The 12,461-nt window shown below is 43.4% G+C and overlaps 1 protein-coding gene across 2 annotated transcripts in view; it reads right to left on the reverse strand.

Moving 5' to 3' along the window:
• The window catches only part of WAPL (WAPL cohesin release factor), a 78,226-nt gene that overhangs the window by 36,644 nt on the left and 29,121 nt on the right, over positions 1 to 12,461 (reverse strand). Inside the window, exon 5 of one of the 2 annotated variants that reach the window (XM_063433606.1) lies at positions 2,975 to 3,055. The exons of the other annotated variant lie outside the window; for it this stretch is intronic. Within the exon in view, the coding sequence (XP_063289676.1) occupies positions 2,975 to 3,055 (81 nt within the window). The remainder of the gene's footprint in view (positions 1 to 2,974; positions 3,056 to 12,461) is intronic. 2 annotated transcript variants of the gene reach the window in all.

A 12,461-nucleotide genomic window follows, 5' to 3' on the forward strand; every position in this document is an offset into this window, starting at 1 on the left:
CTAAGGGACGGGGGTAGGAGGAGGGGGTAGTAAGGAACACTATGGGGCAGGGAAGGGGGGGGGTGAAGAACACTATGGGGCAGGGAAGGGGGGGTGAAGAACACTATGGGGCAGGGAAGGGGGGTGAAGAACACTATGGGGCAGGGAAGGGGGGGTGAAGAACACTATGGGGCAGGGAAGGGGGGGTGAAGAACACTATGGGGCAGGGAAGGGGGGGTGAAGAACACTATGGGGCAGGGAAGGGGGGGTGAAGAACACTATGGGGCAGGGAAGGGGGGGTGAAGAACACTATGGGGCAGGGAAGGGGGGGTGAAGAACACTATGGGGCAGGGAAGGGGGGGTGAAGAACACTATGGGGCAGGGAAGGGGGGTGAAGAACACTATGGGGCAGGGAAGGGGGGGTGAAGAACACTATGGGGCAGGGAAGGGGGGGTGAAGAACACTATGGGGCAGGGAAGGGGGGGTGAAGAACACTATGGGACAGGGAAGGGGGGGTGAAGAACACTATGGGACAGGGAAGGGGGGGTGAAGAACACTATGGGACAGGGAAGGGGGGGTGAAGAACACTATGGGACAGGGAAGGGGGGGTGAAGAACACTATGGGACAGGGAAGGGGGGGTGAAGAACACTATGGGACAGGGAAGGGGGGGTGAAGAACACTATGGGACAGGGAAGGGGGGGTGAAGAACACTATGGGACAGGGAAGGGGGGGTGAAGAACACTATGGGACAGGGAAGGGGGGGTGAAGAACACTATGGGACAGGGAAGGGGGGAAAAGAACACTATGGGACAGGGAAGGGGGGAAAAGAACACTATGGGACAGGGAAGGGGGGAAAAGAACACTATGGGACAGGGAAGGGGGGAAAAGAACACTATGGGACAGGGAAGGGGGGTAAAGAACACTATGGGACAGGGAGGGGGGGTGAAGAACACTATGGGATAGGGTGGGGGGGTGAAGAACACTATGGGACAGGGATTGGGGGGGGTGAAGAACACTATGGGACAGGGATTGGGGGGGATGAAGAACACTATGGGACAGGGATTGGGGGGGTGAAGAACACTATGGGACAGGGATTGGGGGGGTGAAGAACACTATGGGACAGGGATTGGGGGGTGAAGAACACTATGGGACAGGGATTGGGGGGTGAAGAACACTATGGGACAGGGAAGGGGGGGGTGAAGAACACTATGGGACAGGGAAGGGGGGGTGAAGAACACTATGGGACAGGGAAGGGGGGGTGAAGAACACAATGGGACTGGGAAGGGGGGGGGGTGAAGAACACAATGGGACTGGGAAGGGGGGGGTGAAGAACACTATGGGACTGGGAAGGGGGGGGGTGAAGAACACTATGGGACAGGGAAGGGGGGGTGAAGAACACTATGGGACAGGGAAGGGGGGGTGAAGAACACTATGGGACAGTGATTGGGGGGGGGGGGTGAAGAACACTATGGGACAGAGAAGGAGGGGAGTTAAACCTAGAACTAAAGGACTACTATACTGCCAGGAAAACAAACTACCTGGCATTATAGTGTTAATAGGTACCCCCCCTCATGGCCCCCCTCCCACCAGGCTCAAGATGGATTATGGGGTTAAACACTTACCTTTCTCCAGCGCCGGGCTCCCTCAGTGCTGGGGACTCTCCTCCCTCTTCCCCCGAATGCGCATGTGCGTCAAGAGCCGCGCGCGCATTCAATCAGTCCATAGGAAAGCATTTCTCAATGCTTTCCTATGGACGGCAGCGTCTTCTCACTGTGAAAATCACAGTGAGAAGCGCGGAAGCACCTCTAGTGGCTGTCAATGAGACAGCCACTAGAGGCTGGATAAACCCTAATGTAACCATAGCAGTTCCTCTGAAACTATGTTTACAGCTGCAGGGTTAACCCTAGATGGACCTGGCACCCAGACCACTTCATTGATGTTTTGAGTGCTTAAACTAGGGAGTAAGGAAAATGGTCAGTAAGTTTTATAGGGATTAAATAAGGTTAGGAGAAAAGGATTGCTTAGTAGGGATTGACCGATTTAAAATGTTTAGGGCTGATACTGCTGTTAGGTGGCCAGCCAATAACTGGCACCGATATTCTGTTCATTTACAGTTTTATACCATTTCTACACAAATATGCCATTAACTGAACATGTTTATCAAATGGTTTTGTTATTCTTTGTTTTATTCCGTGGTAAATACATAAAATACATGCCACACAGATTCGCTCTTATATTTAAGTGTGTTTAGTGGCTGTTCTGTGTGTAAATATGTGGGATAAGTTTCTGAGGCAAATATATTTTGTGGACTAACGGCTTTTTTTTTTTTTTTTTAAAGAAAATAATTTCATATAATAACATTATTTTATAAATTAAAAAATAAATAAAAGCTGTGGCCAGAGAGGGGGTCATTACACTCCTTGGTGGTCCAGTGGCTTTGTCCAGGCTGGCAGGGGGTTTCACGTAACTTATTTTCATGGTAGTTTCACTGAAATTCTAACCTAGTCAAGAGATATACAGAGATAAAGTATGGACTATGTGTCAATCAAAATCTGAAACTATCATTAGTGACAGGTGCAGGGAACTTGCTGGGTCTGTGGAGGTTCCAATGGTATTGCGGGATCTTCCATAGACCTCAATGCTGTATTCTAGCGCAAGCCAAAATGATAATCAGTCGATCCCTAGTGCTTAGGGCACAGGCTTTTTTATGCTTATTTTCAAAATATTCATAGGTTAATAGTTAAGGAGTTGGAAGAGCTGCTATTGTGTGAATCACCTGGGGCTTCCCCTATTCCCGCTGCAATGCATTTCCTGTGTCAGTATCACATCTACACATTTCTTCAGCTTAATTTCAAATAAAAACTTTGGAAACAGAGTATGAATATTTGCAGAGTGAAGCAAACTAATTACGTTTGCACATATGTTCAACCCTCCTGTTACTTATACCGTAGAGATTCAAACTTACTGAAATATCACATTGTGGTTACAAGTTACCTTGGTCTTAAACAAATGAAATTCAATTTGTCTTTTATTGGTAAAACGTTCCTTTGTCCCAGTTTGAGATTCGCCCACTGTCTGTTAGAGGAGAATAAGGGGGAAGGGGTTAGGCTTTTATAACCATTTCTTATGAAGCTACAGGGCAAAATTTACTTACTTTATACATTGGTACAATGCAATGCCATAACTAAGGACCCATCAGACTCCACATGACCTGAGAGTACAAATTTACTCAGCACATGAAATTCATTTTCACAAAATGTGTTATTTAAATGTATTGCATACAATTTAAAAATTACCATGTAAATGAGTACAGACTGTACAGATATGTACGTATCCTGCAAGTTAGTTATGCCTGATATATTGGCTATAGTGGAGAAGTGCCTGGCCTACAAGCCAAAAAAAGATTAGAACACTACGCAGGTTTCAGGTCCTTTAAATACTTCTCGTTTACTTAATGCAAAATGTGGCACCTCATTCAAAAATATACAAAACCCCCTTAATAGTTATATGGAATTTAAATGAAGAAAAATATATAATCTCATTAAAGGTTGTATAAAGAGCTTCTGTAAAGATAACCAAGTACAATAATCTTATATTTGAAATTTACATGAGGCACAGCGGTTATGCCACTTATCTCAGAGTGTGAGCTGTATGACATTAACTAAACAACACCAGGGTGGTGATCAATTTGTCTGAGATTGGCACGTGTGGCACGTGTGTTGAATAAAAAGCTGCTGCGAATGAGCATGTGGCACAAAGCAAGCGAGAGTATTTAAACACAAATCATCAAAAAATCAGACTTTAAAATTGCAGAAAGGGAGCAAAGGGAATGATCGTAAAGTCAAGCAGAAATCTGATTTATTGACCTATGTGTTGAATGATGTTTAGCAAAAGTTTTGAACATGAGTAATAGTGACTACTGCAAGGTCATTGGTTGTATCCTGCCCGGCATTCTCTCTAACAGGATAAGTGGAGATACAATGAGCTAACACACCAAGTTCTAAAAGGTTTGAACTGCCACATGACTCACGCATAATCAAAGAGCTTCTCTTCTCTTTTTGGCTTTAAATCCTTTGTATTGCTAGTGACAAATAAGTGTTTTGAATGGACAGAGGCCTTATCGGGGTCATTTCCTTGCTTGTATGAATTTCTGGTTTGTCTGGCACAAATATGGAAAATTAAAAGCACCACAACAGAGAGGATGGAGAAAAGGAGTAAATAAAAAAAATAATAAAATAAAACACACACACACAAGAAAAAGGGAGGGGTAGACTAGGTAGACTGCTTAAAGAAAGAGTAAGTCTCTGCTTTGAGAAACTATATCTATTGCCCTTCATAAGACTGGATTGGATGAATTCATATAAAATCAACAAGCCTCATCCAGAGACATTTAAGTAAATATACACTAACAAAAAAAAAACTGCATAAAATTTAAAGTATAGTTCAGATTTTATATCATGCAAGCCTGCAACTCCTCAAACGTGTATTTTTAGGAAAGTCACTGATCAAAATAACACACTGATTACCTTACAAAACATGGTTACCAAAGAACGTTTTCTTTATAAAAGGACACTATGGTCACGCAGACCACTTGGTCTCAATGAAGTAATCTGGCCATGTTAACCCTGTAGTGTACACTACAGATTTTCTTTATTTTTACAGGACAGTAATTTTTATGTATCCGCCTGGGCTTTCCCTGAAATCTAGCAATGAGGGATCAGGTCAAAAAATCTTTTGCCACCAGGCATCAGTAAAAATCTCACCATGGAACATTTCCCATTTCCTGGCAAACGAGTGAGGAGGGGTAGATGGATGTGATTGAAGTAAAGCATAAATGTGAGAGACTCCATGCTCTGCAGGAGTTGCAACAGGATTCAAATGTAGTAAGGAGAGACATTCTTCTTAAATGGGTCCAGGAAATAGTAAAATATTTTATATGGTTTAATTTTTTTTTTTATTATTCTTTATTTTATTTGTGCATATAATAACATATGTAGTCACATTGCCACAACAGCTTTGCGACATAGCATTAGATTTTTAACAATATAGCGTGGCTGGTCATATCTTGCACATTTTGGGTTTAGTCACAGTATACAAAGTAGTCTCTATAGCTGGGGATTCGAGCCCTGTACCCCGTGGTAGTTTGTTGGCCCTGTGTGTACCCGATTAGGTGAGGCTTGTGTGGAATATGTAGTGTGCTCTGCGTGCGTGCGTGCGTGCGTGCGTGCGTGCGTGCAGGTAAGCCCGAGTCTATTCCATCAGGTATGCTTAGTGCGTCCCGGGTACAAGTAGATTTACTCCTCAATGGCTATTTATTAATTCGGAAAATACTACAGATATGAATTGCAAAACAGCATGCTTGAAAAAAAAAATGAGTCACACAAATAGTTAAGAGGATTTTGCATGTAATCTGTTAAACATGTTATTAGGAGTAGCAGTCACACGAGTCAATCATTGTATGATCTTCACTGCACATTTTAAAGCAACATTCAAGCATCTATGACAGGGGTAGGCAACCTTTTAGCAGCACTGTGCCGATATAGGATTGTGATGTCCCGTAGCCAGTGGTGTATCCTGGTTTTGTGCTGCCCTAGGCAGGACAAAACTCAGGCGCCCCCCTCCCACCCACGCCACCCTCACCCAACCCTCCCCCCCCCACCCGCGCCACCCCCACCGAACCCTTCCCCCGTCCCGCCTTCTAAATACACACACACACACATTCACTGACAAATACGCATACACTAGGTAACAGAAACACACTCACTAGCAGACACACACACAGTCTAACAGACACACACACAGTCTAACAGACACACACTTACAGACACACACACTGACATACACACATACACACACACACACATACAGACATACACACACACACACACATACAGACATACACACACACACACACACACACACATACAGACATACACACACACACTAACAGACACACACACAGACACACTAACAGACATACACACACTAACAGACATACACAGACATACAAACACACTCAATCACTCACATATTTAATACATTTTTTTTTTTTAATTTACCCCCCCCAGCCTCCTTACCTTTGGGAAAGCTGGGGGGGGGGGGGGGGGATATCTGTCTCCCTGGTGGTCCAGTGGCTGCTGGGAAGTGCGGGTAGGTGGGCGGCCGGCGAGGGAGCACTTCCTCTGAGCGGTCTGCTCAGCTCCCTCGCGCGCCGCAGAGTGATGCTGGGAGGCGGAGCCGGAATATGACGTCATATTCCGGCTCCCAGCCTCACTCTGCGGCGCGCGAGGGAGCTGAGCAGACCGCTCAGAGGAAGTGCTCCCTCGCCGGCCGCCCACCTACCCGCACTTCCCAGCAGCCCGCCGGCCGCCCAGCATGCCTTGTTAGCCGCAAGGCTAACAAGGCATTTGCCCTGGGCATTTGGGGGCGGCTTTTTTTGCCGCCCCCTGAAAAATGCCGCCCAAGGCAAATGCCTTGTTTGCCTCGCGGCAAATACACCCCTGCCCGTAGCATGCCGATCCTATTTTTTTTAATTGGTGTGTGTATGCTGCCGTATTCTGCTTGTTATTTTTACTGTTATTGCTTTGTATCGTTGTATTTGTGCGTATATGAGCTTTTATATTGTATATGTTCATTAGTAGTTTATGGTATCGTGTATGATACATATGAATGTGGGCTGTGTATGAGGGCTGCTTGTGGAATTGTGTGTGGATGGATATGTCACATTGTGTGTTTGGTAGTGTGTGGGGGCTGTTTGGGGTATTGCACATGAGAGGCTGCATGTGGGGTTGTGTGCATGTATGTATATTGTTAGTGGTGTTGCGTTTGTGGGGATTGTGTGTTGTGTGTGTGGGCTGTTCATATAATTTGTATGAGGGGGAGGGTTATTCTACATTTCTGTGTATATCTAGCAGTGTGGGTGGGTTCCAGTGGGGACCAGGCTGGCCAGGTACAGGTCAAGGACAGGAGCTGCGATAGCTGTCGAGGGCTGCTCTACTACAGTGTGGATTCACATTCATAAGTGCTGGGAGGAAGTGATCTGAGATCACTTCCTCTATGTGCTGCAATGCATAAATTGAGGATTGTCCTTCACCACCTCTTCATATTAGCAGATATCTGAAGTTTTACTGGGACTCCTGATAGGCCAGAGTGCGTTTGGCTCTAGCAGCCTTGAGTGCCGTGCAAAGACACCACGAGTGCCGTGCATGGCACTAGTGCCGTAGGTTGCCTACCCCTGATCTATGATGTCAACATGGAGAAATGACAAACAAACTGACTATTTGTATGGCATGTTCTGAGATATACTCCATTCAAAATAGATATCTACTATAAAACAGTAGATGCAATCCCTTAGGATAGGTAAATAACAGTCCAAGCATAATAACCATGAGAGGTTATGGTGCTAGGATTGTCTAATGCCCCGGCATTTAAGAACTTTCTACTTTTTACCACAGGTCCACCAGGCACCGCTCCTTGTCTTCACTACTTCTCACAGTGAGCCGTAAGCTCTGATGTGTGCGGAGCACTGCACCGATCAGGTGACACGCTCAGCCAATGAACTTGCAGGGCTTAACTCAAGAGAAACAAGGAAAGTGCTAATTAAAAGCTTCCGGCTATCCAGCTGATTTAGTGGAGCTGGCAGTAGCGATTTCATATGTAAGAAGTCAAACCGCTCTATGGTTTAACTACAAACAATGGAAAAGCACCAGCACGCTGTAGCAGTTATCGTGCTTAGAGTTTTCCTTTGAGTGTAATCCTAAAATAACACTAAAAGGTGCTTTAGCTGGCCTAAATGATATAGTGCATCACAAAATAGGGAAATGGAAGTTGTTTTTTGCTACCAGGTGTTTGTCACATAAGGAAAAGAGCCAGGATTAGGGATCGACCGATTATGAAGATACCGATATTGCAGACCAGGGCCGCCATCAGGGTCCTGTGGGGGTCCCAGCACACTCCTACTTACCTTCCCAGCAGCTCCCTTCAGCTCCCCTGTCTAACTCTCGCGAGTCCCGCGGCAGTCAGAGTGTTGCCACGGGTTACCATGGCAACGCTCCACACGGCACATATGCCTCAAGAGTTAGACTGGGGAGCTGCTGGGAAGGTAAGTAAGAGTGTGCTGGGCCCCCTCTGCACAGTCCATGCCACCGGACCACCATGGAATGCCATATCCCCCCTCCTGGCCAGGTAAGAAGTAGGGAGGGGGCACTAAAACATAATTTCAACATTTTTTAAATAAAATGCCCCCCCCCCCCACCCACCATTTTACACGCGCTGCATCCACTACACACAAACACACGCGCTGCATCCACTACACAAACACACGCGCTGCATCCACTACACACAAACACACGCGCTGCATCCACTACACACAAACACACGCGCTGCATCCACTACACACAAACACACGCGCTGCATCCACTACACACAAACACTTCCATATTGATAAAGCCATTATAGGCAAAACGCGTTTATGGACATTTTATTGGTGTATTTTATATATTAAAGATTATTTTGGTCACTTTTTCGTTTGTGCCAATAATCTTTATATACACTCCATCTTTTACCTGCCATTTTCTACTTCGGGACTCCAAGTAATCCTTGGTGGGGATTATTCCACCTACGCTATCATCAAGGAGCAGTCAGCCTGCTCTATTCTTGTGAGTACCATTTAATTTATTTATTTTACTTCATCATTTTATACAGAGAACACTATTGGTTGTGTCTTTTTATTCTCTTTGAGTGGCATTTTTCCTTTGAAGAAAAGAAAAAGCTGCAGTATATCCTACAAGCGGGGATCTAAACCGCTGTCGCGTTCCACACTAGAGCTAGTTATAGCTCTACCAAATGTGAGTGCTATACTACTCTCTTAATTTGTTACACCTTAGTGAATATATTACACTATTTTGGATATTTGTTTTATCTTTTCATATTATTGGATTTACCTGCGGAAGGACAACGAGGACACCGTTCTACATCCATCATTGTATAGACTATCCTATCTAAAGAAGATTTACTCAGCTAAGACTTTACTTATTTTATTTCGACTTTCTCTTTTATTTGGACTATTTCATTGACTTATTTTTTAGTAGCGCAGCTTTTTTTTTAATTTTATTTCATTGTGTTTTAAGGGTTTTGAGAGATTCCCTTTTAAAGTTGCTGCCTTGTTCTGTTTTTAGCGCTAACCCTTTTCTTTTTAAACACTACACGAACTGCATCCACTACACGAACTGCATCCACTACACGAACTGCATCCACTACACGAACTGCATCCACTACACGAACTGCATCCACTACACGAACTGCATCCACTACACGAACTGCATCCACAACACGAACACTACACGAACTGCATCCACTACACAAACACTACACGAACTGCATCCACTACACAAACACTACACGAACTGCATCCACTACACAAACACTACACGAACTGCATCCACTACACAAACACTACACGAACTGCATCCACTACACAAACACTACACGAACTGCATCCACTACACAAACACTACACGAACTGCATCCACTACACAAACACTACACGAACTGCATCCACTACACAAACACTACACGAACTGCATCCACTACACAAACACTACACGAACTGCATCCACTACACAAACACTACACGAACTGCATCCACTACACAAACACTACACAAACTGCATCCACTACACAAACACTACACAAACTGCATCCACTACACAAACACTACACAAACTGCATCCACTACACAAACACTACACAAACTGCATCCACTACACAAACACTACACAAACTGCATCCACTACACAAACACTACACAAACTGCATCCACTACACAAATACTCTCACTGCATCCACTACACACACACACATATATTCTTGAAAACAAAAAATTCTGACTGGCATGTATATTTTGTGCATTTACCTTTAAAAAAAAAATTTGCAAAAAAATAAATAAATAAGCATGTTCAGTTAACAGCAGATTTGTGTAGAAATAGTTTTTTTTTTTTTTTTTTAATGGTAAATGTATAGAATATCGGTATGTTATCGGCATGAAAGTTAACAGATTATCGGTATCGGCTCTAACAAAATCAATATCGGTCGATCCGATATTGCCAGGATATAACTCAACAAGGAGACATGAGTTTATACGGAGGATGGCACAAGAATCAGACTAAAACCATTCCTTCTGATTGAAACAAAAAAGGTATATCACTAAGTGCTGCAGGTATGCTTTGCTCCTGGGGCTCACTAATGTTTAAAAGTAAAGTAGATATGGTTTGCCATGCTAATGTCACCAGGGCCAGATACACTTAACACAAAGAAGTGTTCATTCTATCTTCATTGTCACAGGAGACAAACCTATTGCATCAGAACCCAAGAAGACACGTCAGGTTATTTACTAAAAGGAAGCATGGCTGACTTGGATTATTTTTTCCAGTCAGCAACAGTTTCTCGACATTTGGAACATTGTTGTTTTTTTCTAATCACTTATTTAAGAATAAGGCCTGGCTCAAGGACCTTCATCCTAGTGACAGTGTACAATAGTACAGCGTGCAATTAGTGCCTGGATTCTGCACAACACTGTGGGGACAAATAATATCATAACACTTGTCACTCCATTCTACGGAAGGAATGCCACAGTGAGCATGCACTTTTATTCCACCCGAGTTGCATGGGCAACATGGAAGGCCACAAGGAAGAGCAATGGAAACCCCAAAGCTGCCAGTGACTGCCAAGACTGGGTTACTATAAACATGGTTTTCCTCTCAGTAATCCCAGATTGCTCAGCCTGGACTTTGCACCAGCTGTCAGTTTACCTGTATTTTGGGTCACTTCACCAACCTCCAGTGATGCTGAATGTCCTCCTGGTCGAACAGCAGAACTTTATTCTGCTCTGACAGGAGGTGGAACAGCAGCACTGAGAAACCTTACCCAAGTATGAGTAAATGATTGCGGCATTAATCAATAATATTAATGGCTGAACTAAAACTAAGGAAACAGTCACACAATCAAAACAGTCAGAACATCTTTACATTTCAATTTATCATGCACAGCCAGAGATTGTGTGCGTGTGTGTTTTGTGTAATAATGCCCATTAAGGGCAGTCTCTTATTCCTGTACAGCAATAAACAATACTATTCCTTATATTTGCAGAATGCAAAAACTATACAACAGGATATCCTGAATGTTTCCTTTATTTGTATATGTACAACATCCCTGAAGTATTTTACTATTTCTAGAACATAGAGTAGAATTTAGTCAGAAAAGACCTGATGCATCTGACTTTCCCTTACATAAGTTAAACATTATTTCTCTTAGCTTGCTGTGTGCTTTCCAATGTAGTTATTCCCAATCTGTTAGAAACATGCTTACAGTAATTTACTTTAAAAATGGAACCTAATGGGAAACATATAGATAGCTAGGGACACTAAAACCACAGGTTGTAGCTTCGATAAAAAAAAGTCTATTGTCCAATATATCATATCCTAAGCTGCTAGCAAGGCATAGACATTACATGACTCTACAAACACATAGCGTATACTATAGCTTGTTGTAAACAATATGTGTAAAAGCAAGAGTGCAATTGTGTAGGAAACTAGTGTGTGTGCAAATGCAGGGAGCTGGAGATGGTAATTGTGTTGTGTGTGAAACTGCAGCAGTGTATGTGTGCGGAATGCCCCTGCGTGAGATTGCTGGAGTTTGTATTTGTGGAGAGTCAATGTGTGAAGGAGCAAGAACCAATTTGTGCAAAGTACTAGTACAGAGGAGGTGTCATTTAGAATCACTGCTGAACAAAGCAGGAATTGCATCATACCTGTTGAATTTTTTGCACACATGCCTGTTGGTAAACCCTGAAATCCAGTAAAAACAAGTTAAAGGGACACTGCAGGGACCATTAACCCTTTATCAGATGCAAGTGGTTATTGTAAGCTAACTGTCCCTGCAATCATAGCATTTCTATATCAAATGCTCACTTGCTCAAAGGCAATGGTACTACACTAACTAGTTCACATCCCAAGACAGCCAACTCAATAAAAAGAAACATTTTAATTTGTGGAATGCACAGTAGCTGTACATATGTCTTAAATCCTTAACATTAAAAGCATTTGATTGAACAAGTTATTTTGAAGCTATGAAGTATATTGCTGACATACGGTAAGTGTGTGGATAAGGTTTGAATGAAGATGCTGGAACAAAGCTTTAAAATCTTTTCTAGACTTAAAAGAAAAAAAGAAGGTGGAAGAGGGGGATGATATAGCCTAGCATTAAGAAACACTAAAAAGCCATCAAAAAGAAAAATCTGAATTTATAAATAAATACCTATAGTGACATGAAAGTAACAATGCCGAGCGCTCGCGTTGAAACAAAGAGGTTGTGTACTAAAGGCTAAACCTGAAGCAGATTGATCAAATATTTTTTACCCTCATCTCAATTTCTATCCTGTAGACCAGGGGTAGTCAACCTGACTACTGACCACTAGTAGCCAGTT

This window comes from Pelobates fuscus, chromosome 10, assembly GCF_036172605.1.
Source record: "Pelobates fuscus isolate aPelFus1 chromosome 10, aPelFus1.pri, whole genome shotgun sequence".
Taxonomy (NCBI): Eukaryota; Metazoa; Chordata; class Amphibia; order Anura; family Pelobatidae; genus Pelobates; species Pelobates fuscus.